Source organism: Geotrypetes seraphini, chromosome 15 (genome assembly GCF_902459505.1).
Source record: "Geotrypetes seraphini chromosome 15, aGeoSer1.1, whole genome shotgun sequence".
Classification (NCBI taxonomy): Eukaryota; Metazoa; Chordata; class Amphibia; order Gymnophiona; family Dermophiidae; genus Geotrypetes; species Geotrypetes seraphini.
The window spans coordinates 34,035,342-34,061,753 of NC_047098.1; the positions used below are offsets into that span (position 1 = coordinate 34,035,342).

Here is a 26,412-nt window from a genome sequence, read left to right on the forward strand (position 1 = left end):
GAGAGGCTCCTGAGAAAATTAAGCAGTCATGGGATAGATGTCAAAGTTCAGTGGTGGATTAGGAATTGATTATTGGATAGAAAACAGAGGGTAGGGTTAAATGGTCATTTTTCTCAATGGAGGAGAGTAAACAGGGATCTGTACTGAGACCGGTGCTATTTAATTTATTTATAAATGATCTGAAAATTGAAACGAGTGAGGTGATTAAATTTACAGATGACACTAAACTGTTCAAAGTTGTCAAAATGCATGCAGATTGTGAAAAATTGCAGGCAGACCTTACGAAACTGGAAGATTGGAGATCCAAGTGACAGATGAAATTTAATGTGGATAAATGAAGAATGATGTACATTGGGAAGAATAACCTGAAACACAGTTACCAGATGCTAGGGTCCACCTTGGGGATTAGCACCCAAGAAAAGGATCTGTGTGTCACTGTAGACAATACGATGAAACCTTCCGCCCAATGTGTGGTGATGGCCAAAAAAGCAAACAGGATGCTAGGAATTACTAAAAAAGGGATGGTTAACAAGACTGTTTTTTTTATTATTTATTTATAAGTTTTTCAAATTACATATCAAGTATTCACTTGTACAGAAAGTAAGTTAGTCAAGTCATAACTTTCATTAGAAAAATAAATCACATTACCATTTAACATGATTTTATAACAAAGAAGAATATATATATATATATATATATATATATATATATATAAATAATGGCTAACTCAACTCAAGTCCACAAATTATAGATCCAGGATTACATAAAGGCGAATAAAGGAAAATATAAATCTATATAGCAAGATAGACTACAGAAAGAGCTGAGATATTTTATAACTATAGAGCGCTTGTTTTTACTTCATCCAGTCAAGAGAGAGCCAAAAAAGCAGTTAATATTGAGGTTCAAAGAAAACATATTTAACTGAGTGGTGGCATATGATACACTTGCAAGGGTGTCTCAAATAGAATGTTGCTCCCAAAGCAATGACCTCAGGTCTCAAAAGAAGAAATTCTCGACAACGTTTCTGAGTTTCTCTTGAAAGATCAGGAAACATTTGAAACTCTTTATGTTTGTTTTTAAAAAAGAGCCTCAATAACCACATTTTATCAATTGAAAGAGCTACAGTTAGTATCAATGTAGAAGGTACCGCTATTTCTTTATCTAACGTTTCTAAAATTTCTGATACATTCAATGGTTGAACAGATATTTTATCCTGCAATTGAGTCTCATTTTTATTTGGTAAGTAGTACAGTTGTGTAAATGGTGGTAAGGTTTCTTCTGAGACTTGCAAAATTTCCACCAGAAATCTCCTAAGCATTTCCCTAGGAGTTATCATTGTTAATTTAGGAAAATTAATTAGTCTCAGATTATTATTTCGTGAATTGTTCTCAAGTGTCTCTAATTTCTTCCTAAGACTAAGATTATCCTTGATTAGGGACTCCTGTACTTGTTTAACCAATAGTAAATCTTGGTCATGCTTTTGAATTGATAATTTGGTATCAGTCAGATCTTCTCTTAAATCCTTAAGCTCTTTGGTATGTTGTATCAATTTATTTTCAATGTATTAGAAATTGGGACTAATAGTTTTTGAAAAATTTGCAATTAAATCCCATAAGGACACCAGGGTTACTTGTGGAGGCTTTTCCAAAATTGTAAACTTTTGCTGAGTGAAAAAATGCTCACCCTCTGAAGAAAGTTCTTGGCTTTGCTCTGGCTGGTTTTCTTCACCTCCCGTTGCTGTTTTAGTCCCGGAATCTCCTACAGTTGCTCCTTGAACTGGGAGCTCTGTCTCCACACTCTCCAGAATCTCACTGGCCGCCTCTGGGGAAAGAACCTCCCCCATCTCAGGGGTTTCCTCGCCCCTGGGAGAGCTGGTGATCCGAGGTTGCGGAGGTGGAGCTCCAACATCGGGGATGAGCGTGGTATCCAGCTCAAGAGATGCAGCTCCGGTCTCGCCATAACCAGGCGCCCTCAGCAGGTCAACTACCGACGTCAGGATTACAGCTCCCTGCATCCGCCGCAACAAGTCCTCAATGTTGCCGCAAGTCAGCATTTCAGAGAGCCGTAAGACGCCAGCAGCTCTCCTGCCTCTGCGTTTCGGCATTGGTAGAATTGGGCTACAAGAGCCATCAGAATAAGAAGAAAAAAGTCGGGACAGAGCGATTCAGGTGCATACTTCTCAGCACGTCTGTACCGCAGCCATCTTGGGGACAAAATTGTTATAATGCTCCTCTATCACTCCGTGGTGCAACCTAATCTGGAGTACTGCATTCAATTCTGGTCTGCTTATCTCAAGAAAGATATAGCGGTACCAGAAAAGATTCAAAGAAGAGCGACTAAGATGATAAAGGGGATGAACTCCTCTTGTATGAGGAAAAACTAAAAATTTTAGGGCTCTTCAGCTTGGAAAAGAGATGGAGATTTGCTTGAAGTCTACAAAATCCTGAGTAGAGTAGAGTACAAGTGGATCGATTTTTCACTCCGTCAAAAATTACAAAGACTAGGGGACGGACACTCGATGAAGTTATAGGGAAATACTTTTAAAACAAATAGGAGGAAATATTTTTTCATTCAGAGAATAGTTAAGCTCTGGAATGCATTGCCAGAGGTTGTAATAAGAGTAGATAGCATAGTTAACATAAGAACATAACAACATAAGAATTGCCACTGCTGGGTCAGACCAGTGGTCCATTGTGCCCAGCAGTCCGCTCCTGCGGCAGCCCCTAGGTCAAAGACCAGTGCCCCAACCAAGACCAGCCCTACCTGCGTACGCTCCAGTTCAGTAGGAACTCGTCTAACCTTGTCTTGAATCCCTGGAGGGGTTTTTTCCCTACAACAGCCTCCGGAAGAGCGTTCCAGTTTTTCACCACTCTCTGGGTGAAAAAGAACTTCCTTACGTTTGTACGGAATCTATCCCCTTTTAACTTTAGAGAGTGCCCTCTTGTTCTCCCTACCTTGGAGAGGGTGAACAACCTGTCTTTATCTACTAAGTCTATTCCCTTCATTATCTTGAACTTTTCAATCATGTCCCCTCTCAGTCTCTTCTTTTCAAGGGAGAAGAGGCCCAGTTTCTCTAATCTCTTGCTGTACGACAACTCCTCCAGCCCCTTAACCAGTTGGTTTTAAGAAAGGTTTGGGCAATTTCCTGGAGGAAAAGTCCTTAGTCTGTTATTGAGAAAGACATGGGGGAAGCCACTGTTTGCCCAGGATTGGTAGCATGGAATGTTTCTACTCCTTGGGTTTTGACCAGGTACTGGCTTGATGGACCATTGGTCTAACCCAGTAAGTCTATTCTTATGTTCTTATGTCCCCTTCAAAAACCAGATTACATCCTGATGCATCCCCAAGATCCTCCCTTTAACCATGCCACTGAAGGATACTAAGGCTGCAACCTGCACTTTCAAGGAAGCTAGAACCAAGGCTTTTCTCCAGACTGTCTTGCAAAAGATCCAGAATCTCAGGAATCAAAAGCCTTCAGCAGGGCAACCTCTCTCACCTGCCCCCTCATAAATTCTCCAAAATTATACATATAACTAAGGAAACTGAGAATTTCCATAAATGCAACAAGTGTCAATTACCCTGAGAGAATACCTTTTCATAGGGGACAAAGATCTTTCATTTTAAGTATTATCTTGAAATTAAACTATACTTTATACTAGAGCCTGACCAAAACCAAGATCGTCAGTTTATACTGAAACCAAAATCTGCAAACAAACTGTCAGCTTAGTTTTGGCTGAAAATGAAATTGCCTTCCTCCACCCAAACTCGGCAGAAGCTCCCCTCCTCAGAGGCCCCCTCCAGGCTTTCCTTTTCTTTGGTAGGTAGGGGGTTCAGGAGCATCCCCACTAGCTGGAAGTCCTGAAAGAAATTTCTAAGCCAGGCATGCATAGGAGCAAGAAAAGGAAGGCCAAGGAGAGGGCTGATGCAGTTGGGGGGGAGGGGTTTCAGTCAAAAATACATTGGCATTTTCAGCAAAAACCTGAACCCAAATTTTGGGTCAGTTTTGGTACCAAATCTGAAACCTAAACTGAAATTCAGCCAGCCTCTACCTTGTACCACAACTAAAATGCAGGAACCAAACAATAGTATTTTCACAAGGAGAAATATTTTAGTCAAAATGACACCACCTTTATACAGGAGGAGGATTATGGCTAATAAATTGTATTCCACAATTCATCTTGTCAACAGCTGAAAGAGATCAGGTGAAATCATTTAGGGACCAACTCTAGAATATTCTGACGAGAAAAATCAATGTATTTAATTTTTTTTCTTCCAAATCTAAAGGCTCCTTTTACGAAGCTACGTTAGCGGATTAACGCGCGCTAAACTGCCGGCCGCACTAGATGCTAAAGCCAGTGTTGAGCTGGCATTAGTTCTTGCTGCGTAGCATGGGTTTAGCGTGTGCTAAAAAGCTGCGTTCAATAAAACCGCTAACGCGGCTTTGTAAAAGTATCAGCTCAAATATGATCTTTTGCCTTTTCAAAATTTTGCAGTTATACCAACATATACTGAACATAGGATTCTTGGTCTTATATAAGCATCCAACAGTGTAGAATAGGTCAATAATAGATTTTTCCTACCTTGCTTTTGCAAGTTCCAAATAGCTTCCATTTCTGAAAAAAAAGAAAGAAAAATTAAGAACCCATGCTTCAGAGTTGATAAACCTTACATCATGTTTTAAGGTTCAATGTGAAGAGCTGCAATGGTGCCAGTTGCCAGCCAACAAGTAGGGTTATGCTGGACCCCTGATTAAGTGCTAGTGTCAGACTGATGAAAACAGTATTTGATTTCCCAATTCACTGTCACTGATCAAAAGTTAACAGTAGAGAATTGTGCCTACATGCAAGAGAGACTGCTTATTCCCAGAAATTGTTTCTTTAATGCCACTCTTCTGGTTGCTCTGTCCCATTTAAACTATAACAGCTTTTTTTGTTATTTTGTGTAATTGTTTGGGGTTATAAGAGTACAGACCACAGACCTTGTTTGGATAATACTATGTCTAATTCTTTTGTTCTCTTGCTATTTTGTTATATTTGATATATGCTAATAAAATCATTTTCAAATAAACTATAATAGTTTTTAAAAACATAGTCCAGCTAGTTTTGAATGTAATATGCATGCACCAAGGCTATTCACTTTGTTGAATAACAGAATCTTGTAATTTTGAAATGTACATAAGCAAAGTGTTGCAACAAGACAGCTGTAAATTTAACAGACCACCAGAAGTAATGTAACACCACCTCTTAAAAACCTTTAAAAATAAACTTATAGAAAACCAGATGATCCCCATTAATTGAATTATAGACCACCTGATTTATAATTTGGGTTCATGCCATGCAAAACTCAAGAAAACAAGCTGGTAAAAGGATCTCCCTCACAAATTTGATATCAACCCTTTAAAGTAGGAATTCTTAAGCTTTTTTTAAGTTACTATGCTCCTTTAATCAATGAAATCATCAAACCCCCCCTTCCTAAACTACATGTCCACTAGTGACTACTGACAGCTGCTAACAATGACAACTACTAACATGTTGCTAAAATTATAGCAGTACAGTTATACTGCCAATAACTACTAATAACTACCTTCACTCTGTCTAAGAACATAAGAATTGCTGCCGCTGGGTCAGACCAGTGGTCCATCGTGCCCAGCAGTCCACTCACGCGGCGGCCCTCTGATCAAAGATCAGTGCCCTAATTGAGACTAGCCCTACCTGAGCACATTCTGGTTCAGCAGGAACTTGTCTAACTTTGTCTCGAATCCCTGGAGGGTGTTTTCCCCTATGACAGACTCCAGAAGAACATTCCAGTTTTCTACCACTCTCTGGGTGAAGAACTTCCTTATGTTCGTACGGAATCTATCCCCTTTCAATTTTAGAGAATGCCCTCTCGTTCTCCCTACCTTGGAGAGGGTGAACAACCTGTCCTTATCTACTAAGTCTATTTCCTTCAATACCTTGAATGTTTCAATCATGTCCCCTCTCAATCTCCTCTGTTTGAGGGAGGAAAGGCCCAGTTTCTCTAATCTTTCACTGTACGGCAACTCCTCCAGTCCCTTAACCATCTTAGTCGCTCTTCTCTGGACCCTTTCGAGTAGTACCGTTTCCTTCTTTATGTACGGCGACCAGTGCTGGACGCAGTACTCTAGGTGAGGGCGCACCATGGCCCGGTAAAGCGGCATGATAACCTTCTCCGATTTGTTCGTGATCCCCTTCTTTATCATTCCTAGGATTCTGTTCGCCCTTTTCGCCACCGCTGCACATTGCATGGACGGCTTCATTGACTTGTCGATCATAACTCCCAAGTCTCTTTCCTAGGAGGTCTCTCCAAGTACTGCCCGGACATCCTGTATTCATGCATGAGATTTTTGTTACCTATATGCATCACTTTACACTTAGCAGAAAGTCCATTAAAATCTACCTGCCACCATGGTCTAACCAGCTAGTAATTCCCAGCCTCCATCCTGCTATTTTTGTAATGAGAGACCAGAGCTATAAAACTTCATCCATTCTTGGACTGTGCCTGCCTCCAATGAAGTGTTAATGATGCTCAACAGTGGTGCTTCCATGAACCTCAGTAACCTTAACTTACAACATAAGTGTCAAACTGAAATCCTGGAGGGACGCAGACTAGTCAAGTTTTCAGGACAACCCTTACACATGGACATTGAAAGAAACGTGGGGAAAAGTCGTCCCATGAGACTTTCCCTCATATATATTCATTACTTCAATACTAGCAAATACATTTTATGTATATTTATTGGGCATAACCTGAAAACAAGACTGGTTTATGGTCATTGAGATCTGCAGTTTTGATACCCCTTCCAGAGGATGTATCACATCTGGCCTCACTACTTTATCTACTTTTAGTAAATTATCTAACGATCCAGAACAATCATTTGTCCTTCAGGCAGATGCCAACCAAAATTACTTTTTTTCCCCAGTTTCGGCTGAAACAAAAGCTGCCATCAAAACTATCTATCCACTCAGCCAAAAACAAAAAAATAAAGTTTGGTTGTGTGACTGTAATAGAGAATGACAAGGGGACAAATTTTTCCCCATCCCTGTGGGAATTCGTTTTCCCGTCCTGGCGAGTTCTTTTCCTGTCCTGTAATCTGCACAAGCCTCAAACACTTTAAAATCCTAAGTGTAAGGCTTGTGCGGTTAAGGCACAGCTTACAGGAATGGGGCAGGGAAAGTGATAGCGACAAAACTCGCAGGGATGGGACAGGGAAATTGATTTCCTGCGGGAACAAATTTGCTCCACGTCATTCTCTAGAATGTGAACCAGTGAGGCCCACTGGGGATTGTCAGAGCTTACAGTCTGCAGCCTTCTGCTAAAACTACAGGAGATTTATTCCTAAGAAATGCAAGCATTTTAAAAGGACTTCTCAACAAGTGTAGCATGTTTAGGTACCCAAGTCAATACTGATGTAGTTAAAATATCCTCCAAGATAGGAACTTTATGAGAACATGCAAAAAAAAAAAAAAAAAAAAAGGATTACCAGCTTTTTATGCTTATCCAAACTGTGAACAATAAGAGAAAGTAGCATTGAGATATTTCCCATTTTCTGTTTAAAGGACAAGCATGATATAGATTCTTACTAAAATATAATAAAGGAGTCCAGTCATGGGTCTACAATGCGGACATTCTAGTCTGATGAACTATCCATAACAAAAAAAGCATACTGATGTTAGTGAATGTAAGGAATATATACTCTGAAAATTACAATCAAGAGCAATACATTTCTCAAATTATTTTCTAACATACATATAAACTTCATTTCATTGTAATATTTCCCTAACACTATCAGCTGGACCCAGTACTTGTGCTTGGGGAAAAAAAATCACTGCAGGTTCCTTTCTCACAGAATCTAGTTTCTGCATACCACAAGTCTGATTAAAATGCTGCATTTTCAGCATATCCAACAGAGCCTGGAAATTCTTTAAAATCACCTAAATAGTATCCAAGCCAAAATATATATAATCTTTTAAATAATGAAAAACCATATTTTACCTCCATGCTAAATAGCCCCCCACACACACGGACCTCATCTAATGAAAACTAAACTGAAAGCCACGGTGCTTTTACAATGGCAGACTTTGTGCCACATTCAAAGCAATAGCTGATTTCATATCTCTACAGAAAGTCTAATTCCTAAGAAGCTTACCCTAAATTTACAGATTTAAATTCCTGCTAAACTTTTGTATCAAAAGCATTTATTTGGAGCACTCTTACCATATAAGCCTCGATGCAAAAAAATAACTGCATTACTTATAATTGCATTACCCATACATACACACAAAAAAAGAAGAGCAAGCACTCTCTGACTTTACAATCCCTTATGATCTAGTGGTATAGTTGATCTTCAGTTGCTCTTGCCCATGTCAGCTCTATTCTCTAAATGGTTGCCATGATCTTTTGTGGCAGTCTTACAAGACTGACACCAGAGGTCATGGCAGTCATTTTGAGAGCAGAGCCACATTAGAGAATGGCATGGTGACTGTTACCCACGGATAGCCTGCAGGAATGGGGGGGAGGGAAACTGATTGGTTGCTGCAGGTACGGGGACAAGGCTATGCATCAACCCGTGGAGCAGTGAATGGCCTTGTCCCCACAGTAAAGGATCTGCTGCAAGTTGCCTCACGGTCAGCAGCAGCCCTCGTGATCACGGGTGCAACAGCAGCCCCCCCCCCCCTCGCAAGTCCAGCAACCCCCCTCCCTCCCTTCCTATTGTGGGTCCAACAGCCCCCAACCCTTACAACCTCCCTTCCGATTGTGGGCAACAAAATAACCCAAAAAGCACAGTTACTTACCGTAACAGGTGTTATCCAGGGACAGAAGGCATATATTCTCACATGTGGGTGACGTCATCTACGGAGCCCCGATGCGGAAGCATTTTCAAGCAAACTTGATTGAAGATTTAAGTTTGCTCTGCTGCTCCACGCATGCGTGCCTTCCTGCTCCACTAGGGGGTGCATCCCCTCGTGGTCTCCAGTTCACTTAATTAGCAAAGAAGCCAACCTCGGGGAGGTGGGCGGGTTGTGAGAATATATGCCTGCTGTCCCTGGATAACACCTGTTACGGTAAGTAACTGTGCTTTATCCAAGGACAAGCAGGCATGATATTCTCACATGTGGGTGACCTCCAAGCTGACTGAAAAGGGATGGAGGGAAGTTGGCAATTTAAGCAAATAGATTTCGTAAAACCGATTGGCCGAACCGGCCATCGCTCCTGGACAGAGAGTCCAGACAGTAGTGGGAGGTGAAGGTATGAACCGAAGACCACGTGGCAGCCTTGCAGATTTCCTCAATAGGTGTGGACCTGAGGAACGCTACGGAGGCTGCCATCGCTCGGACCTTGTGTCCCGTTACTCGACCATGCAGTGCGAGACCAGCCTGAGCGTAGCAGAAGGAGATGCAATCGGCCAACCAGTTGGACAAGGTGCGCTTGGAGACTGGGTGACCTAACCGGTTTGAGTCGAAGGACAAAAACAATTGTGGGACTTTCCGGTGTGACTGAGTACGTTGGAGGTAGAAGGCCAACGCTCTCTTACAGTCAAGAGTATGGAGCGCCACCTCTCCGGGGTGAGAGTGGGGCTTGGGAAAAAACACAGGTAAGACAATGGACTGATTGAGGTGAAAATCAGACACTATTTTAGGCAAGAACTTAGGATGGGTGCGGAGTACCACCTTGTCGTGATGGAATACCGTGAAGGGTGGATCCGCTACCAGAGCCTGTAACTCACTAACCCGCCGAGCGGAAGTGAGCGCAAGCAGGAAAATTACCTTCCAAGTGAGGAATTTTGGATGGCATTTGTCTAGGGGCTCAAATGGAGGTTTCATTAGTTGAGCCAGAACCACGTTGAGGTCCCAAACCACCGGGGGTGGGGGGGGGTTTGAGAGGAGGGTGGACATTCAGAAGGCCCTTCATGAAGCGAGAGACTAAGGGATGGAGCGAGAGGACTTTCCCTTCCAGGGGCTGATGAAAGCCCGCAATCGCGCTGAGGTGTACTCGAATGGAGTTGGTCTTTAGGCCGGAATGAGATAATTGAAGTAAATAGTCAAGGACCAGAGGGACGGGGACCGACACCGGGTCCTGGCTGTGGGAGGAGCACCAGGTTGAGAATCTGGTCCACTTTTGGGAGTAGCAGATTCTCGTCGAGGTCTTTCTAGAGGCCTCTAATATCTCCTTGACTGATTGAGACACGGGGAGAGCAGTCAGGGGGAGAGAAACCAAGCATTCAGATGAAGAGATTGAAGATTGGGATGTAACAGCGAACCCTGACCCTGTGATAGTAGAGAGGGAAACAGAGGCAGAGGCAGTGGATCTCTGACACTGAGTTGAAGTAGAAGGGAAAACCAAGGCTGGCGTGGCCAGCGAGGAGCAATCAGGATCAGGGTGGTTTGTACTGTTTTCAGGTGGACAAGCGTCCGCAGTATCAGAGGAAACGGCGGGAACGCGTATAGGAACCTTCCCTCCCAGTCGAGGAGGAAGGCGTCGGCCTCGAGCCGGTCCGGGGAGTACATCCGGGAGCAGAAGAGAGGCAGCTTGTGGTTGTGGGGGGGATGCCAATAGATCTATTTGAGACGTCCCCCACTTTTCGAACACCTGTCGTAGGATTTGAGAGTGCAGTGACCACTCGTGTGGCTGGAGGAGGCGGCTGAGTCTGTCCGCCAGACAGTTTTGTTCTCCTTGTATGTACACCGCTCGAAGGAAGGTGTTGTTGGAGATTGCCCATTTCCAGAGGCGCAGGGCTTCCCGGCAAAGGGACCAAGACCCTGTTCCCCCTTGTTTGTTTACGTAGTACATTGCTACCTGGTTGTCGGTTCGGATGAGAACCACTCGGTCGTGGAGCAGATGTTGAAAAGCTACAGCTGCGAGATAGATGGCCCGAAGCTCTAGCACGTTGATGTGGCAGCGACGGTCTTCTGCTGACCACATCCCTTGAGTGCGTAGGCCGTCTAGATGGGCTCCCCAAGCGTACTCCGAGGAGTCTGTGGTGAGTATCTTGCTGTGGGGTGGGGCGAGGAAGAGCAAACCTTTGGAAAGATTTGAAGAGTCGGCCCACCAGCGGAGCGATCGTTGCAAAGAAGGCGTCACTGTCACGGGGCGGTCGATCGGGTCCCGGTCTTGACGCCATTGAGAGGCCAGGGTCCATTGAGGAATTCTCAGATGGAGGCGGGCGAAGGGTGTGACGTGGACGGTGGAGGCCATGTGGCCCAGAAGAGTCATCATCTGCCGAGCTGATACCGAGGTCAGCAGGGAGAACCTTCGACTCAGGCTTACTAACGCCTCTAGATGCGGAGGGGGGAGGAATGAACGGAGGCGAACCGTGTCCAGCGTGGCCCCGATGAACTGTAGGGACTGGGAGGGGCGTAGTTGGGATTTTGGGAAGTTTATCTCGAACCCCAGACTTTGTAGGTAGGTAATAGTCTGTTGGGTCGCTGAGATAACCGCTTCCCTGGACGGGGCTTTGATCAGCCAGTCGTCCAGGTAGGGGAATACCTGGAGGCCCTGGGGGCGTAAGGTTGCTGCGACCACCACGAGGCTCTTGGTGAAGACCCGAGGTGACGAAGCTAGGCCGAAGGGGAGGACACGGTATTGTAGGTGCCAGTCCCCTACCTGAAAACGCAAGAACTTGCGGTGAGCGGGGTGCACTGGGACATGTGTGTACGCCTCCTTCAGATCGAGGGAGCAAAGCCAGTCGCCCTCGTCGATCAGGGGGTAGAGGGTCGGTAGGGAAAGCATCCGAAATTTTTCTCGTATCAGAAATTTGTTGAGGCGTCTCAAGTCTAGTATTGGGCGTAAGCCTCCCGTTTTTTTCGGTACCAGGAAGTAACGGGAGTAGAAGCCCTTCCCCCGTTGGTCGGGGGGAACCTCCTCCACTGCTCTCAGGCGAAGCAAGTCTCGAGCTTCGGAGAGGAGTAGGGGTAGCTGCGTCCGGTTGGGAGGGCAATTCCTTGGGGGGTTTTCCGGAGGAATGGTCCGAAAGTTGAGAAAGTATCCTGATGAGATCACGCCAAGGACCCATGCGTCCGACGTGACTTGTTCCCAGCGAGGGTAAAAGGCTTTGAGGCGACCCCCGATGGGAAGGAGGCCTGGGACTATGGCGGAGGGGGCCTGCCCCCTTCCGCGTATCCCGTCAAAAGGACGGGGATGGTTTGGTAGTCGCAGGCGGTTGGGACTTGGGCATGGCCCGGTGGTGGGCTTGTGGACGCCTGGGTGGAGGCCACGAGAAGGCAGGAGTGGATTTTTGTGGGTAGCGGCGCGGAGGGGCCCTATACGGCCTGGACGCGGGCGGTTTGGGCTTTTGTCGGATGAGGGAGGCAAACGAACGTTCGTGTTCGGAGAGGCGTTTTGTAGCCGCCTCGATAGTGTCATCGAACAGTTCTTTTCCCACGCAGGGGAGGTTAGCCAACCGGTCCTGTAAGTTGGGGTCCATGTCGACCAGGCGTAGCCAAGCTAGTTGGCGCATGGCGATAGCAAACGCTGCCTCTCTGGAGGAAAGTTCGAAGCCATCATAGGCCGCGTGGAATAGATGGAGGCGTAGGTTGGAGAGGGATTCCAAAAGCAGGCTAAAGGCTCCTTGGCGGGAGGCCAATAGGTCAGTCTCAAAGGCTCTCAGTAGTCCAATGAGGTGTTTGAGGTAGGATGTGAAGGTGAAAGTGTAGCTTTGCACCCTAGAGGCCATCATTGCATTTTGATATAGTCTCCTGCCGAACTTGTCTAGGGTTCGGCCTTCTCGGCCTGGGGGAACCGCCGCTGAGACCCGGGAGGGGTGAGCCTTTTTTAAGGAGGATTCTACTAACAGCGACTGGTGGGAGAGCTGTGGTTGTTCAAATCCCGGAAAGGGTACTGTACGGTACTTGGCCTCCATTTTGGAGGGCACGGCTGTGACCATATAGGGGGTCTCCAGGTTCCTGAAGAGAGCCTGTTGGAGTATCGGGTTAGGCGGTAAGCGAAGGGACTCTCTGGGTAGTGATGGCATATCCAGTTCCGCTAGGTACTCTTTAGAGTATCTGGAGTCGGACTGGAGGTCTAAATTCAAAGCGTGGCCCATGTCCTGGACAAAGCGTGAGAAGGATGGTCGGGATGTTCCCGAGGCCCCGTGGGGGGTCGGTGAACGAGACCTCCGTCGGGTGGAGAAGGAAGGGGAGGCTTCCCTCGAGTAGCGAAGTTCCTGTTCCGATCCAAGCTCCGAGACCGGGGAAGTACTGTGAAAGTGTTCCGGGGTCGTGGATCTGCGACGTCTCGAGGAGCCCCTCGGAGACGATGCCGGGGTACCGATCGATGTCGAATCGGTGACCTCGACCCGGACTCCCTTGGTGAAAGCTCGAAACCTCCGGAGGATGCGTGGGTTGGAGAGTGATAACTCTGCCACCTTCAGCGGTCCCGTACGAGGTGTAGGTGAACGGCCTCGTAGAGTGGGGGAACCCCGGGCCTTCTTAGAGGTACGGTGGTTCGAGGTTTCTGTTGGTTTAGCCCGCCGTTTTGCCCTGTGGCGGTCTGTGGAGGGAGAGCGCCTCGGGCGCCTCGGCGAGGAGTCCGAGGAGGATGAGATGCGGCGAAGTTTGCGCACTTTTCCCCGAGGTGGCTCGACGCAAGGCTCAGGTTGGTCTGGCACATGCGGGGTCGAGGTCGAGGCAGAGGCCGGTTGTAGATGGGCCATTGCAGCGGACAGCTCCGACGAGATCATTGCTCGGAGTAAGTCCTGGAAGACGGGCACGAACAGCATCGAAGGCATGTCCCCTGCCTCGGTGCACTCCACCGGGGACGACCTCGTATCAGAGTATTCCCGTGTGGTGGAGGCACGGCCCGAAGGCTTGGAGGGCTTCGTCAGGGCTGTAAGCATGGGACTTCCGCCATGCGTCGCCAGTGTCCCCGAGGTTGGTTTCTTCGCTGGTACAGAACCTGAAGAGGGAAGAGGGGACTTACCCGAAGCCGAGGCTTTCTGTTGTCCCGAGGACTTCGGAGTCGAGTCTCGAGGCGATGCCGAGGTATTCGGGGCCGAGGTCAAGGCTGGGGCTGGGGCCGAGGCCGGGGCCGACCTCGAGGCCAAGGTAGAGGGTTGGTCTGGGGCGAAAAGATCCGCCATGCGGGCTTTCCTTCGACAGAGGGCCCGATTCTGGAAAGTAGCGCACTGGGGACAGGAGTCGGTAAAATGAGCGGCCCCCAGGCAGAGGATGCACCGGCGATGCGGGTCTGTGATGGAAAGCAGCCGCTCGCACCGGGTGCACTTTTTAAAGCCGGTCAAAGGCCGGGACATAGAATCGAAAGTGGCCGCGGCTCGAGTAGCCACGCGGCCACGGGGACCCGGAAGCCTCCGGGTCGGTCAAACGAAGCAGGAATCAAGTTGAAGAAGAAAAAATTTCGCGCACAGCGACTTAAACGATGAAAAACAAGAAAATCGCGGTGCTAGAAGGCAGTTGGGGCAGAGCCAGAAAAAAACATGACTTCTAGGCTCAGCGGAAAATTTTGAACTGGAGACCACGAGGGGATGCACCCCCTAGTGGAGCAGGAAGGCACGCATGCGTGGAGCAGCAGAGCAAACTTAAATCTTCAATAAAGTTTGCTTGAAAATGCTTCCGCATCGGGGCTCCGTAGATGACGTCACCCACATGTGAGAATATCATGCCTGCTTGTCCTGGGATAACAACAAACCTGTGACTCTCCTGGGTCGGCCCCTTTGCACTTTTCGGGGTGGGCCTACCAACCTCTTAAAAGCTTCCTGCACGCAGAATCCCTCCTTCCAATGTAACTTCCAGTTTAGCCAACCTAAGAGAGTCGCAGGTTTGTTGTTTTGTTGGGGGATTTTGCCACCCGCAATCAGGCGCGAGGGAGGGTGCGAGGAGGGGGCTGTTGGACCCACGATAGGGAGGGAGGGAGGAAGGCTGCTGAACTGGCACAAAGTGGGTAGGGAGTTGCTTGGGCTGCTGGACCGGCTAAAGCTAAAGGAAAGGGAGACAGTTGCTGGATCTGGTCTGGGGATGGGGGGGAGAGAAGGAGACACGTGCTGGGCCCATGTGGTGGGTGGAGTGGATCTAGAGGGGAGAGGTGCCAGACCCACACCTGGGTGCAGAAGGGATAGAGGTGTTGGACCCATGGGAAGGAAGAGAGATGCATGACCTGCAGGGAGGAAGAGAGAGAAGGAAAGGGAAAGAGAAAAGCTGAACCAATGGAATGAAGGAAGAATGAGTGAAATATTGAACATAGAGGAAGCAGGGAGAAAAGAAAGAGTGCGAGATACACATTGGTGTAAGGGAGTGAGAGGGGAGAAGCTGGACACAGGGAGATATACAAAAAAAGGGGAGATAGTGGAAATGGATGGGAACATAGGAACAAACAACATTAAGGGGAATGTTGCATGTGGGTGGTATATGGACACAGAGAGAAAATGGCTAGTCATGGGGGAGAATAAGAATGCAAAAGGAAGATGCTGGACATAGGATATAGAGGACTGATACTGTACACAGGAGGAGGGGATCATAGAATTGTGAGATGATGAAGGCAGGCAGATGGTTCAATCTCAGGAAAGGTTTCAATAAATTTACCACACTGACCAAGGTCCTCAAATTCAAGGACACAAACTTCAAAGAAATGGGAGACTTCATTCACCAGATGCTACAAAGCCAAGCAGAAACCGATAACGTGGAAGAAATGTGGTCGACTTTGAAAGCCACCATACATGAAGCAACAAACCGCTATGTTAAATCAGTAAGTAAACGGAGAAGGAACAATAAGCCACAGTGGTTTACTGCGGAGATCTCAGACCTCATCAAGGAGAAGAAAAAAGCATTCATCTCTTACAAACAATCGGGGAAGCAGGACTCTAGAGCAGACTACCTGACCAAATCAAAAGTCGTCAAAACAGCAGTCAGGGAGGCTAAATTCCACATGGAGGAGTCTCTGGCAAAGAACATCCAGAAGGGAGATAAATCCTTCTTCAGGTATATCAGTGACAGAAGAAAAAACTCAGGCGGGATTGTACGTCTTAGGAATCCAGACAGAGACTATGTGGAAAAGGATTTGGAAAAAGCCCAACTATTAAATGAATACTTCTGCTCAGTCTTCATCCGAGAAGCACCAGGGCTTGGCCCTCAGCTACAGACAAGGGTTGGCTCAGTTGACCCGTTTAGTAACTTTGAGTTTACGCCCAGCAGTGTCTACGGTGAGCTGTCAAAGCTCAAGGTTAACAAAGAAATGGGGCCGGACAACCTACACCCCAGGGTGCTTAGGGAGCTGAGTGATGTCTTGGCGGAGCCACTGTCCGCGCTCTTCAACCTCTCCCTTAGTACAGGCAGCGTCCCGTTGGACTGGAGGACGGCTAACGTCATTCCACTCCACAAGAAAGGCTCAAAGATGGAGACAGCAAACTACAGACCAGTGAGTCTAACATCGATAGTGAGCAAACTAATGGAAACTCTAATCAAACACCAATTGGATAAGATCCTGGATGAGGAGAATCTACGGGATCCCCGACAACATGGATTTACTAAGGGGAGATCATGCCAATCCAACCTGATCAGCTTCTTTGACTGGGTGACGGGGAAGCTGGATATTGGGGAGTCCCTGGACATCGTGTACCTGGACTTTAGCAAAGCATTTGATAGCGTACCACACCACAGGTTGCTGAGCAAGATGAGTTCTATAGGATTAGTTGACACATTGACGAAATGGGTTGGGAACTGGCTTGGAGGTAGGCTTCAAAGGGTGGTGATGAACGGCACACCCTCTGAAATGACGGAGGTGATCAGTGGAGTGCCACAGGGCTCGGTCTTGGGCCCAATCCTATTCAACATCTTTATAAGGGACTTGGCAGAAGGGCTTCGGGGTAAAATAACATTATTCGCCGATGACGCCAAACTAAGTAATGTAATGGGCAAATGCACAATAGATGATGTTTCAATGCCCGACCTACTCCTACTGGAGCGCTGGTCTAGGTCCTGGCAACTCAGCTTCAATGCCAAAAAATGGAAAGTTATGCACCTGGGCAGCCATAATCCAAGCAAGACTTATACCCTTAATGGCGAGATCCTTACAAGAACGGTAGCAGAACGCGACTTAGGGGTGATCGTCAGTGAGGACATGAAGGCTGCCAATCAAGTGGAGCAAGCTTCATCCAAAGCAAGACAAGTCATAGGTTGCATACGCAGGGGTTTCGTCAGCCGTAAGTCATTATGCCATTGTATAGATCCATGGTGAGGCCCCACCTGGAATACTGTGTGCAATTGTGGAGGCTGCATTATCGCAAGGATGTGCTGAGACTGGAGTCGGTGCAGAGAATGGCCACCTGGATGGTCTCGGGACTCAAGGATCTCCCATACGAAGAACGGCTTGACAAATTACAGCTATACTCACTCGAGGAGCACAGAGAGAGGGGGGACATGATCGAGACGTTCAAGTATCTTACGGGCCACATCGAGGCGGAGGACGATATCTTCTTTCTCAAGGGTCCCACGACAACAAGAAGGCATCCGTGGAAAATCAGGGGCGGGAAACTACGAGGTGACACCAGGAAATTCTTTTTCACTGAAAGGGTGGTTGATCGCTGGAATAGTCTTCCACTACAGGTGATTGAGGCCAGCAACATGCCTGATTTTAAGGCCAAATGGGATCGGCACATGGGATCTATTCACAGGGCAAAGGTAGGGGAGGGACATTAAGGTGGGCAGACTGGATGGGCCGTGGCCCTTATCTGCCGTCTATTTCTATGTTTCTATGTAAGGAAAATACTAGAAAGCAATGTATAGGAGACAGAGAAAGGAGATGCTGAACATGGGGAACAATACATACAGAGATAGAAGATGAATGGTGATCATGGAGAAAGAAGAAATGTCAAATGGTCAGGAGACCCTGGCAAGTGAGTTAAGAGAAGATAGAGACCAACGCCCGAGACCAACATGATTTGAAGAATAAAATGATGAGACAACAAAAGGTAGAAAAAATAATTTGTGATTAAAATATATCAGATTTGAAATATGTTTCCTGCTACAGCTTACATTAGACATAACTGGGGACTACAAAGCCCAGGCCATGCTTCTTTAGCTTCCAGCTGGCTTAGGGCTCTCTCTGACCAGGGGGCAGTTGCCCTAGTTGCACTCTCCCCTAACACTATTCCTGTCACGTGTGACTGCGGTATTCTATTAGAATGATTTTTCTGTGTAGCATTCTGTAATAATTTGGCTTATTCAGTTTTCTCAATAGTGGAAGGGATATTTGTGAAGGGGAGACAGGGGTTTGTTGATCCTTGTTCTGTATTATTTGTGTTTATAAAATGACAATTGTACAGAATATTGTTTCTTTTTATACTTTAATAAAATAAGTTCAATATAAAATCATAACTATTTGAGGCTTGAGCAGATGGGATCAGACAGTTTGTGGGGACGGAGCAGGGATCGAGCTTGTGGGGACAGGGTGGAAATGGGGAGCAAGCTCACGGGGACAGAGCAGAGACAGGGCCAAATTTTTCCCCATGTCAGAAGAAAGATTTTGGGCCATTTTCAGCACCATAACCAAAACCAAAATCAAAATTCGGTCAGGCTCTTCCTTGAGGTTTTCCCACTCACCTGATAAAGGGAACACAGATTCTAAACTTCTAGAAATAATAGAGTAACACTGTAGATAAAATTCAAATATTGAACTAAAGCCTAAAAAAAAAAAAAGAACAAACAAAGACCCCCCCCAACATCTTTTACACTTTCCCAAATAAAAATAATAAATAAAATCAATTAAATTGATACCTTTAGTGTGATATATAACAGCAGCTCTCTGGTCAAATGAACCCCAGCTATCATTTCTTTCTAGGCTTCCCTGGAACCTCTGATCTTTGGCGGAGGATAAAGTGTTTGTAGGAGAGGCTCGAGGTGTTTCCATCTCATAGTCCTTGGAGAGAAACACTAAAGCACCTTGGCTACTGGCATCTGATTTTTGCAGTTCACCTATATGATGTGGTTCCAGGGATAACACACTACCCTCACTGGCAGACCCAGACACAGGTTTAATCATGCCACTAAGAACTTGAGCGCTAGTCCGTTTATCTAACTCATAAGCTTTGGGGAACAATGGGCACTCTGTTCCTGAGGGAATTATTTCAGCACCCTGTGAAACCAAAGTGGCAGCATATCCCCCTTGAAATGTCACTTCCATCATTTTACTATCCACCAATTTTCCAACAACAGTGTCTGGGCCAGCACTAGGCTCATTTATAAATGACAGCCCCCACTGATTCTGGAAGATATCCCCCAGGCTCTGCTGGTTTGTCTGACATGGCAGATCTACCTGTGTAGTGCCCAAAAGTACAGATTGCATATTTGAAGGGTACATAAAAAGGCTAGACTTCTTTTGATCGACAGCTGTGGCAGCTGTACTTGGGTCCTGGGTGGCTCCCTCAGCCTTCACAGATGTGGCTGTTATAGTATTAGCACAGGTTGTAAGCAGTGGCTGGGTCCCTGCAGGATATACTTTTCCATCAGACCCTGCTAAAATCGGTCCATTAGAAAAGTTAGCTGAAGTAACAGATTTCATAGCAGACATAGGGACTTGTGCCAGGCGACCTGGCTGTTGCCCTGTAGTATCTCCAGTAAATGACAATGAAGATGACACAGGCGAGTTCTGAGCTGCTTTGTTGAGGTTCTCTTTAACTTTGCTTGCATAACTTATTTTAGGAACAATTTTAGCACTGCTATTGTCCACTGGAAAAACTGGAGGCGGCTTAAATAATGTCCATGAGTCCTCTTTAGAAGTAGTTGCTTGAGCATGTTTTCCTTTGGGTCGATCATCAAATTTTTTGTTGATGGCAGGTTTGGCATCTGAATTTTTCCTCTGTATATCTCCAGTCATAGCTTTCCCACGGCCAGCTCCTCCAGGCCCAGCTTCATATTTCCAAACCACCTTCAGAGAATCAACACGATTCCCTTTTTGCTCAGCAAGGTACTCAGTCTTGAAATTCTCTGAGTCCTGTTTTAAGGATGGGACATTCACCTCTGGCTGCATTATATTTTCTGGAACCAAGTTCAAGTTTTCACAACCCTTGGCACTGTTGCGCCTTGCTTTCCGTTTCTTCGGTATGGTATATCCACTCTCAGATCCACTACCATCATTGTCTATAGCTTTGCTAACATAACCATTAGTGATATAGCAAGAATTAGTCGATACACCACCATTAACAATTGATACTGTCTCATTTCTGTCTGTAGATCTATTGTCTTTAAGATTACTTTCATAAGATTTGTCATTCCTTTTGTCCACACTATTTTTCGGAATGAAACTCTTGGCTTTGTTTCCTACTTTTCCAAAAGTGCTGACTTTTACAGTCTGCTTAGGAGAAGAATTAGTGTCTAGCAGCTGCTGGCTGCCATTAGGTATCTTGGAAGAGGAGGTAAGGTTTGTTGTTTCATCACAGCCCAAGTTCTTCAGCAAGTTCTCTCTTTCTCCTGCATTACCATTCAGGCTTCCATAACCTAGAGATACAAAAAAGGAATTAACCATACATATTACACATAGCTAGTGCAACAGAAACTGTAAAACCCAGCAGATAAAAACTAAATTGACCCATTCAGTCTGTCCCACTCAGATTCATCAACTGTGGGTAAATGAGCACAAATTCCCATATTAAGAAAACACAATCTTCATACCTCTCCCCATAAGCATTGATTTTTTTTCTATTTTAAGAGATCTGCCTTTCCCTCACTGTTCTTACTCTAGTGGATGCTTTGATAGTACTGAGGCTTAAGTAATGTATCAGGGCTCTTTTGGGAAAAAAAACAAACCCCAAACACCCCACTCTAATCATGGTTGATTCAGCCACTGATATTGCACTTCTACGATTACTGCTACTCCCACTGCCTTAACCATACCCTTGCCTCAGTGTTTGTGAATGAAGTCATTAGAACACCTCCAAGCCAAACTGGGATACAGAAGACCTGATTTGGAACTGAACCAAAGTCCCTCTGGAAAACACATCACCCTTTCATTTTTTTAATTTCCTTACTTCATATAGAAGAGGGGTTTAAAAACCAAAGATGTAGGTTAAAAACATACATACTGGAGAAAGGGACCCAACACGTACTTTGGTTTTAAAATATTAGTAAAAACAAGTGTTTCTTTGAGTTTTGTATACACATTAATCATCATAAGATTTTATTGTTTACTGTAATGAGTCAGACCCTGTCCGGTAACTGCAAAATTGCATAAGTACCTTGGAAGGCTATCAATACTGATCAGCCAGTGGCTAGCTGATTGCCTTCCTCCCTTTAGTGTAAGCTCTGAAAAGTAAGGAAAACCAAGTAAGCAAATGTCTTCAGGTCAACAGATGGGTCTTTTTTTAAGAAAATATATTTGTGAAGTATGCATCTGTTTATATGTTCTCTTACAATTTGAATGGTTGATCCTATCTACTTTAAACTTTCATGGTTGAATATCACCTGAAGAAAATGATAGGCAAGTTTTTTTTTTTAAAACACCTTTTCTTATTATTCACATTGCCTTTCCAAAGCTCACCATGGTGTAAAAATGTACTGGTGCCTCCGACGCCTTATGGTTTACCTTTGAGCATTACAGATGAAGAGGCTCTGCATAGAGGGCTGGGGAAGGGGCTGTGGGAATGATTCACTTTCTCACTCTTTACCATCTTACCATCTCCCACAGAAGGTAATGAAAGTGAGGGCCACAAGAGATGGAGAAGGGAGCAGCAAGAAGTGCAAGTACCATGGGATTTAAACTCACTGAAAGCAACACGGTACTAAAGAAAACAGAACAGAGGCAGCGCTGTCAACAAGATAAAACTGGAGTGAGGTGATGAAGTCCATCTCATAAGAATGGCAGGCATATATACCTGGCACAGGGATGAATAATTAAGTTCAAATTCAATTTATCTGATATACCGCAAATATAAAACCAGGGTTAAAATCTAAGTGATTTACAATATAAAGTAAACTAAACCTTAAGTTTGTATACTGCATCATCTCCATAAAGATAGAGCTCCACACGGTTTACATGTAATTCAATGAATAAGGGAAGGACATAAGAAATTAGAGGTTAAGAAGAGGATAGCTAGCTTATCATAAAAAAGAGAGGGGGAGGGAGAAACACAAACCATACACAAATACAAACTCCGCAGTCATTTACAGGAACATGAGGAAAAGAAGAATGGACTGGTTACAATAAATTCTGGAGTATAGGAAAAAGGAAAAGGAGTAAACCCATAAGGTATAGGATAAAAATGATAATCACAATTTAATTTTTTTTATACCTGAACTATATTGAATGCCTGAGAAAAATAATATGCCTTTAATTGAGCCTTAAATTTAAAAAACGAGCTCTCGGTACGAAGGTAGTAAGGTAAGGGGTTCCACAGTATATGTGCCATAACTGAGAAGGAAGAATTTCTTTGAACACCGAGGAACAGTTGCCTGAAAGATGGAACAATTAACAACTGTTGTGAGGATTGGAGAGCTCTTTGAGGAGTGTAATGAACTAAAAGACTAAACAAAAAAGAGGGAAGACCACTTGTCAATATCTGATAAGAATATTGTATTTAAAAGGAATGCGGTAGGAACTGGGCTCAGCTTTTTAAAAGGTGTCACATGATCGAATTTTGAACGACGAGAGTAATCTTACTGCGGTGTATTTTGGAAACATCATGTACAAGAGAATTTTGGGACAAGGTGTACAATGGGAGGGAGGGTAAGGAGATGATCTAGGGGATAGGGAGGCAGGTTTAATGAATGGAAAAATATGAAGAGGACACTGTTTCAGTTACTCAATCAGGCTAATGGCATCATTGCAAGGGCTTCAAACTTTCTAAATACTTAATTTAAGTTCCTTCCTATATCAGAATATGTACCCCTAGCCGTGTTTACAAAAATGATAATTAATTTAAATCTTAGAATGCACTAATAAGCACTTAAGAATATTTAAAGATAAAAAAATATAACAGATAAAAAAATAAAGAAACAGACCGATGAAGAGGTTGGTGTTTTTATCTGTGTGTGAAAAACATTATACACACAGTAGCACCGCTGAGGTCTATGAGTGGATTATTTAAGGTATTATAGATAATTTATGCAAGGGGACATCTGGCCAGCTTGTCATTGGAGAGGGAGCAACCCCTTTGCCCATTGTGTTAGTTGCTTACTCTGGCAAGGATTTTGGCTTTCATACTGAAGGTTTTTCTCAACCCCCACCTCCCCACACAAAAAACTGGTTCACTTGATAACTAGTAAAGATTGGGTTTAAGCTTTATTATAGTCAATAGACTACTTTTCATACCACAGAAGAAAAGCAGTTTATAGCATAATATATCAGTAAATACCAATGGCAAGGGAAGAAACCCTAATGCCAACCAAAGAGAGCCACAACAGAAACCAATACAATAGCTCATATCTACATTGCCCTGACACAAAAGATAAGGCAAAACACTAGATTAAGAGGAGCTCTGAATTTTAAGTAGCCTCTTTCCATGTGAAAGGATCATTTCCATGACTCAAAATTGTTTTACTGCAACTGAAAATCAATACAACCATACTTTTACAGCAGTGTATTAAAAACAATTTTAAAACTATCTATATTTGAGATATTAATTGTAGAATTTACAAACATTTTGACCAGTATTTTGTAGTAATATGTTTGACTGGCTAGTAAAGAATATGATGCCAAATATGACACTTCCCTGCTAATTCTATAACCAGTGGGCAAGTCAGCACAGACAGAAAAAGTACATATGTAGACAGAAAAACATAAGGCCTGACTCAGGCTTTTTCCATATAACACTTAAGAGGGAAAAAAAAGCCTGTAATGTTTCCCATTCCAAACTGTACCTCCAATTACACTATTGTTCCAAATTAAATAATGAGCCCCAAGAGCTAACTTCTTGTGATAATTGGTGGCAAATTTAAATAAGAAAACACTGAAATTTCTTATTTTTATTCAAATATAAAACTTCTCTATATAAACAAAAATCACACTTACTGGTACAAGGTAAAAACTCTAGTTTTAGAAAAGATAGCAAAAAAACGTTATTTTTACTGGTTTCATAATTTGTACCTACAGCTTCTCCAGGAAACTGATGTTTCCTTATAAAATGGTCACATAATTGGGATTAACCTGACAAATGAATTCTAGATTCATAAAACGATTATTTTTTAAAAAAATGGCTGTTAACAATAGTAAAGGTCTCCACCAAACCCACATTTAATTACAGTCTTGGTATGTGCAACACTAACCCACCTGGAGACATTGCCCAGAGTTATTCTCAAATTAGATATTTTATTGCATTTCCTACTAGGCAACTGAGTATTTTCTCCCAATAGTATTAAAAAAAAAAAAAACCCCTACCTAGAAATTTCCTCTTATAACAGAAACCAGGAAGAAACCAGCCCTCAATCGCTATTTGACTGCAACAAATAAGCAAAATTCCAGGTCTGGCTCTTCCTTGTGTACCATTTTAGGAAAAACAGGCACAAAACAAAGTTTTAAAATCATTTAGTGTTTTGTTTAAATCTCAGAATGACTAAAATGTCTCTAGAATAGGGCATGGGGATACAGTGAGACAGACAAAATCTCTTGAAACGCAATAAAACAAGTTGTTAAAATGGAGAACTAGAGAAAGAATAAGCTTGGTCTTTGCACCTCCCCGTTACCTCCACAATTCTCAAAGCAGGCCTTCCTCCTTCCCTTTCCAATCCCGATACAACTCCACTTATCTACTTCCCTCCTCCTGGCCGAGGAACTAACCGGACTCTCTCCTTCCTTCCCTCCTACCCCGGACTTTCTGATTTCCTGGACTTTTCCCCTTTGCCTCCTCCCCGATGTTAATTCAAATTCCCACCTCTCTCCTTAACTTCCCCCATTTCTCCAGCCCTCTAAGAACCCCCCTACTACACCCTCGCCCTCCATCTCCTTGATCTACTCTTGTCCCGGATAAGTCCTAGTCTCCCCCCCCCCCCCCCCCCCGAAGAAAGCATATGCACAGCCAAGTCTAGTAGTCAGCCAGGCCTCCGTTTCTCTCCTCATCCACCAGCTGGTCCCAAAGGCTCTCCCACAGCCCCCCTCCCCGATCGAGGCGGCCGGGCCTCCCTTCCCGCCCCCCTCCCCCTCTCTCCCGGTCTCTGACAGGAATCCGCTTCCAACATGGCGGACAGGAAACGGCCTGGCAGGGCCAGAACATTCCAGTGGAGCCGGCAACAGTGCACAGGCCGGCTCTTCTGCCAGTAGTACCGCCCACAGCGGGTCCCTGCAGCCTCCCGCCACCGAGTCCAAGCTCCCCTCCCTCAGCTCTTCTTCCCTGGTGTTCCGTTCCCCCCCCCTTCCCCTCCGGCTCAATTTCTCATCCGCCCTCGCTTCCGCTCCCCGTATCGTTCCTCCTCCGGTTTTCCCCCCCTCAAGGCCCAGACCTGCTTTCTTCGGGTGCGTTTCCTGATGCTGGAGGCCGTGCGGCTGCTCATGTTTCAGCGGCTTGGGCTGGGCTCTGGCGGTGCTGCTGCCACTCTGGGCTCCATGCTGCTGAGGGCTGGGCGGCGAGGACCGGTAGAAGCAGTAGTGTTGGGCCTGGCCGGGCTGCTGCTCCTCCATGGACGGCCACGCTCCGAGCCGGCGGGTTCCGGGGCATAGACTGCACGGCTCGGGGCCGCTTCTCCCCCACCCCGTGCCCCGCCCGCAGCGCAGCTCCCCTCCGCAACCTCAAGGGCCGGGCCTCCAACGTCAGCAAGATGGCTCCTGCCCGCCCCCATCCTCCCTCTCCATGCAGTCACTGCCTACGACACCACTAAACTTTCCGCTACTGCCGGCCCTCATTATTGCGGCGAGGGCTCGGCCCCTTCTAGCCGTCATGCTCTCGACCATCCCGACAGACCCCGAAAACTCACCCGGGTGCAGTCAAAGCAGAGCTTGGCTTCAGCAACGGGAGAAAAAGCTTGCCATTTTCTCACTTGTTCCCTTTAGAGAGGTTACGGGAAGCCCTCTGACTTGGCACTCCTTTTCGCCACTGGATTCAAGGGTACAGTGTGGGGTTTCATTAAAACATTTAACATTGAATGGGGTTGGCACTGTACCTGCCCACAGAGGTGATTTCTTCTCAGGAAGGAGTAGTTATATTTATTTTGGCTGATACTCAAAACAGCAGAATTAAATGAGAAAAACTGTGGCAGGCTGGAAATAATAGCTATCATATATATCAATATAAGCTCCTAATTGCTAAAGTTGGAGATTAAATAGGCTATGTGCTACAGTTACAACGCTTGGAGAAGCTAAGTTAATCTAGAAGTCTTCCTTCTTCTTTATGGTAGGCTTCAAGAAAGCACAAGATAGAAATTTAATTTTTATATACCGCTAATAACCGTAAAGGAGGGTAAAGTATGCATGTAACTCACCTTCAGTTGCTACTGAAAAAAGGTGTGCACTATAGCCAAATACTGT

At 45.3% G+C, this 26,412-nt stretch overlaps 1 protein-coding gene across 1 annotated transcript in view; it reads right to left on the reverse strand.

Annotated features, from left to right (window-relative positions):
• The window catches only part of NUFIP2 (nuclear FMR1 interacting protein 2), a 44,569-nt gene extending 18,969 nt beyond the window's left edge, over positions 1-25,600 (reverse strand). Inside the window, exons 1-3 of the mRNA XM_033922203.1 lie at positions 25,392-25,600; positions 18,741-20,459; positions 4,581-4,613 (exon numbers count right to left, since the gene is read on the reverse strand). Of these exons, the coding sequence (XP_033778094.1) occupies positions 4,581-4,613; positions 18,741-20,459; positions 25,392-25,569 (1,930 nt within the window). The 5' untranslated portion in view covers positions 25,570-25,600. The remainder of the gene's footprint in view (positions 1-4,580; positions 4,614-18,740; positions 20,460-25,391) is intronic.
• Positions 25,601-26,412: the final 812 nt, after the last annotated feature.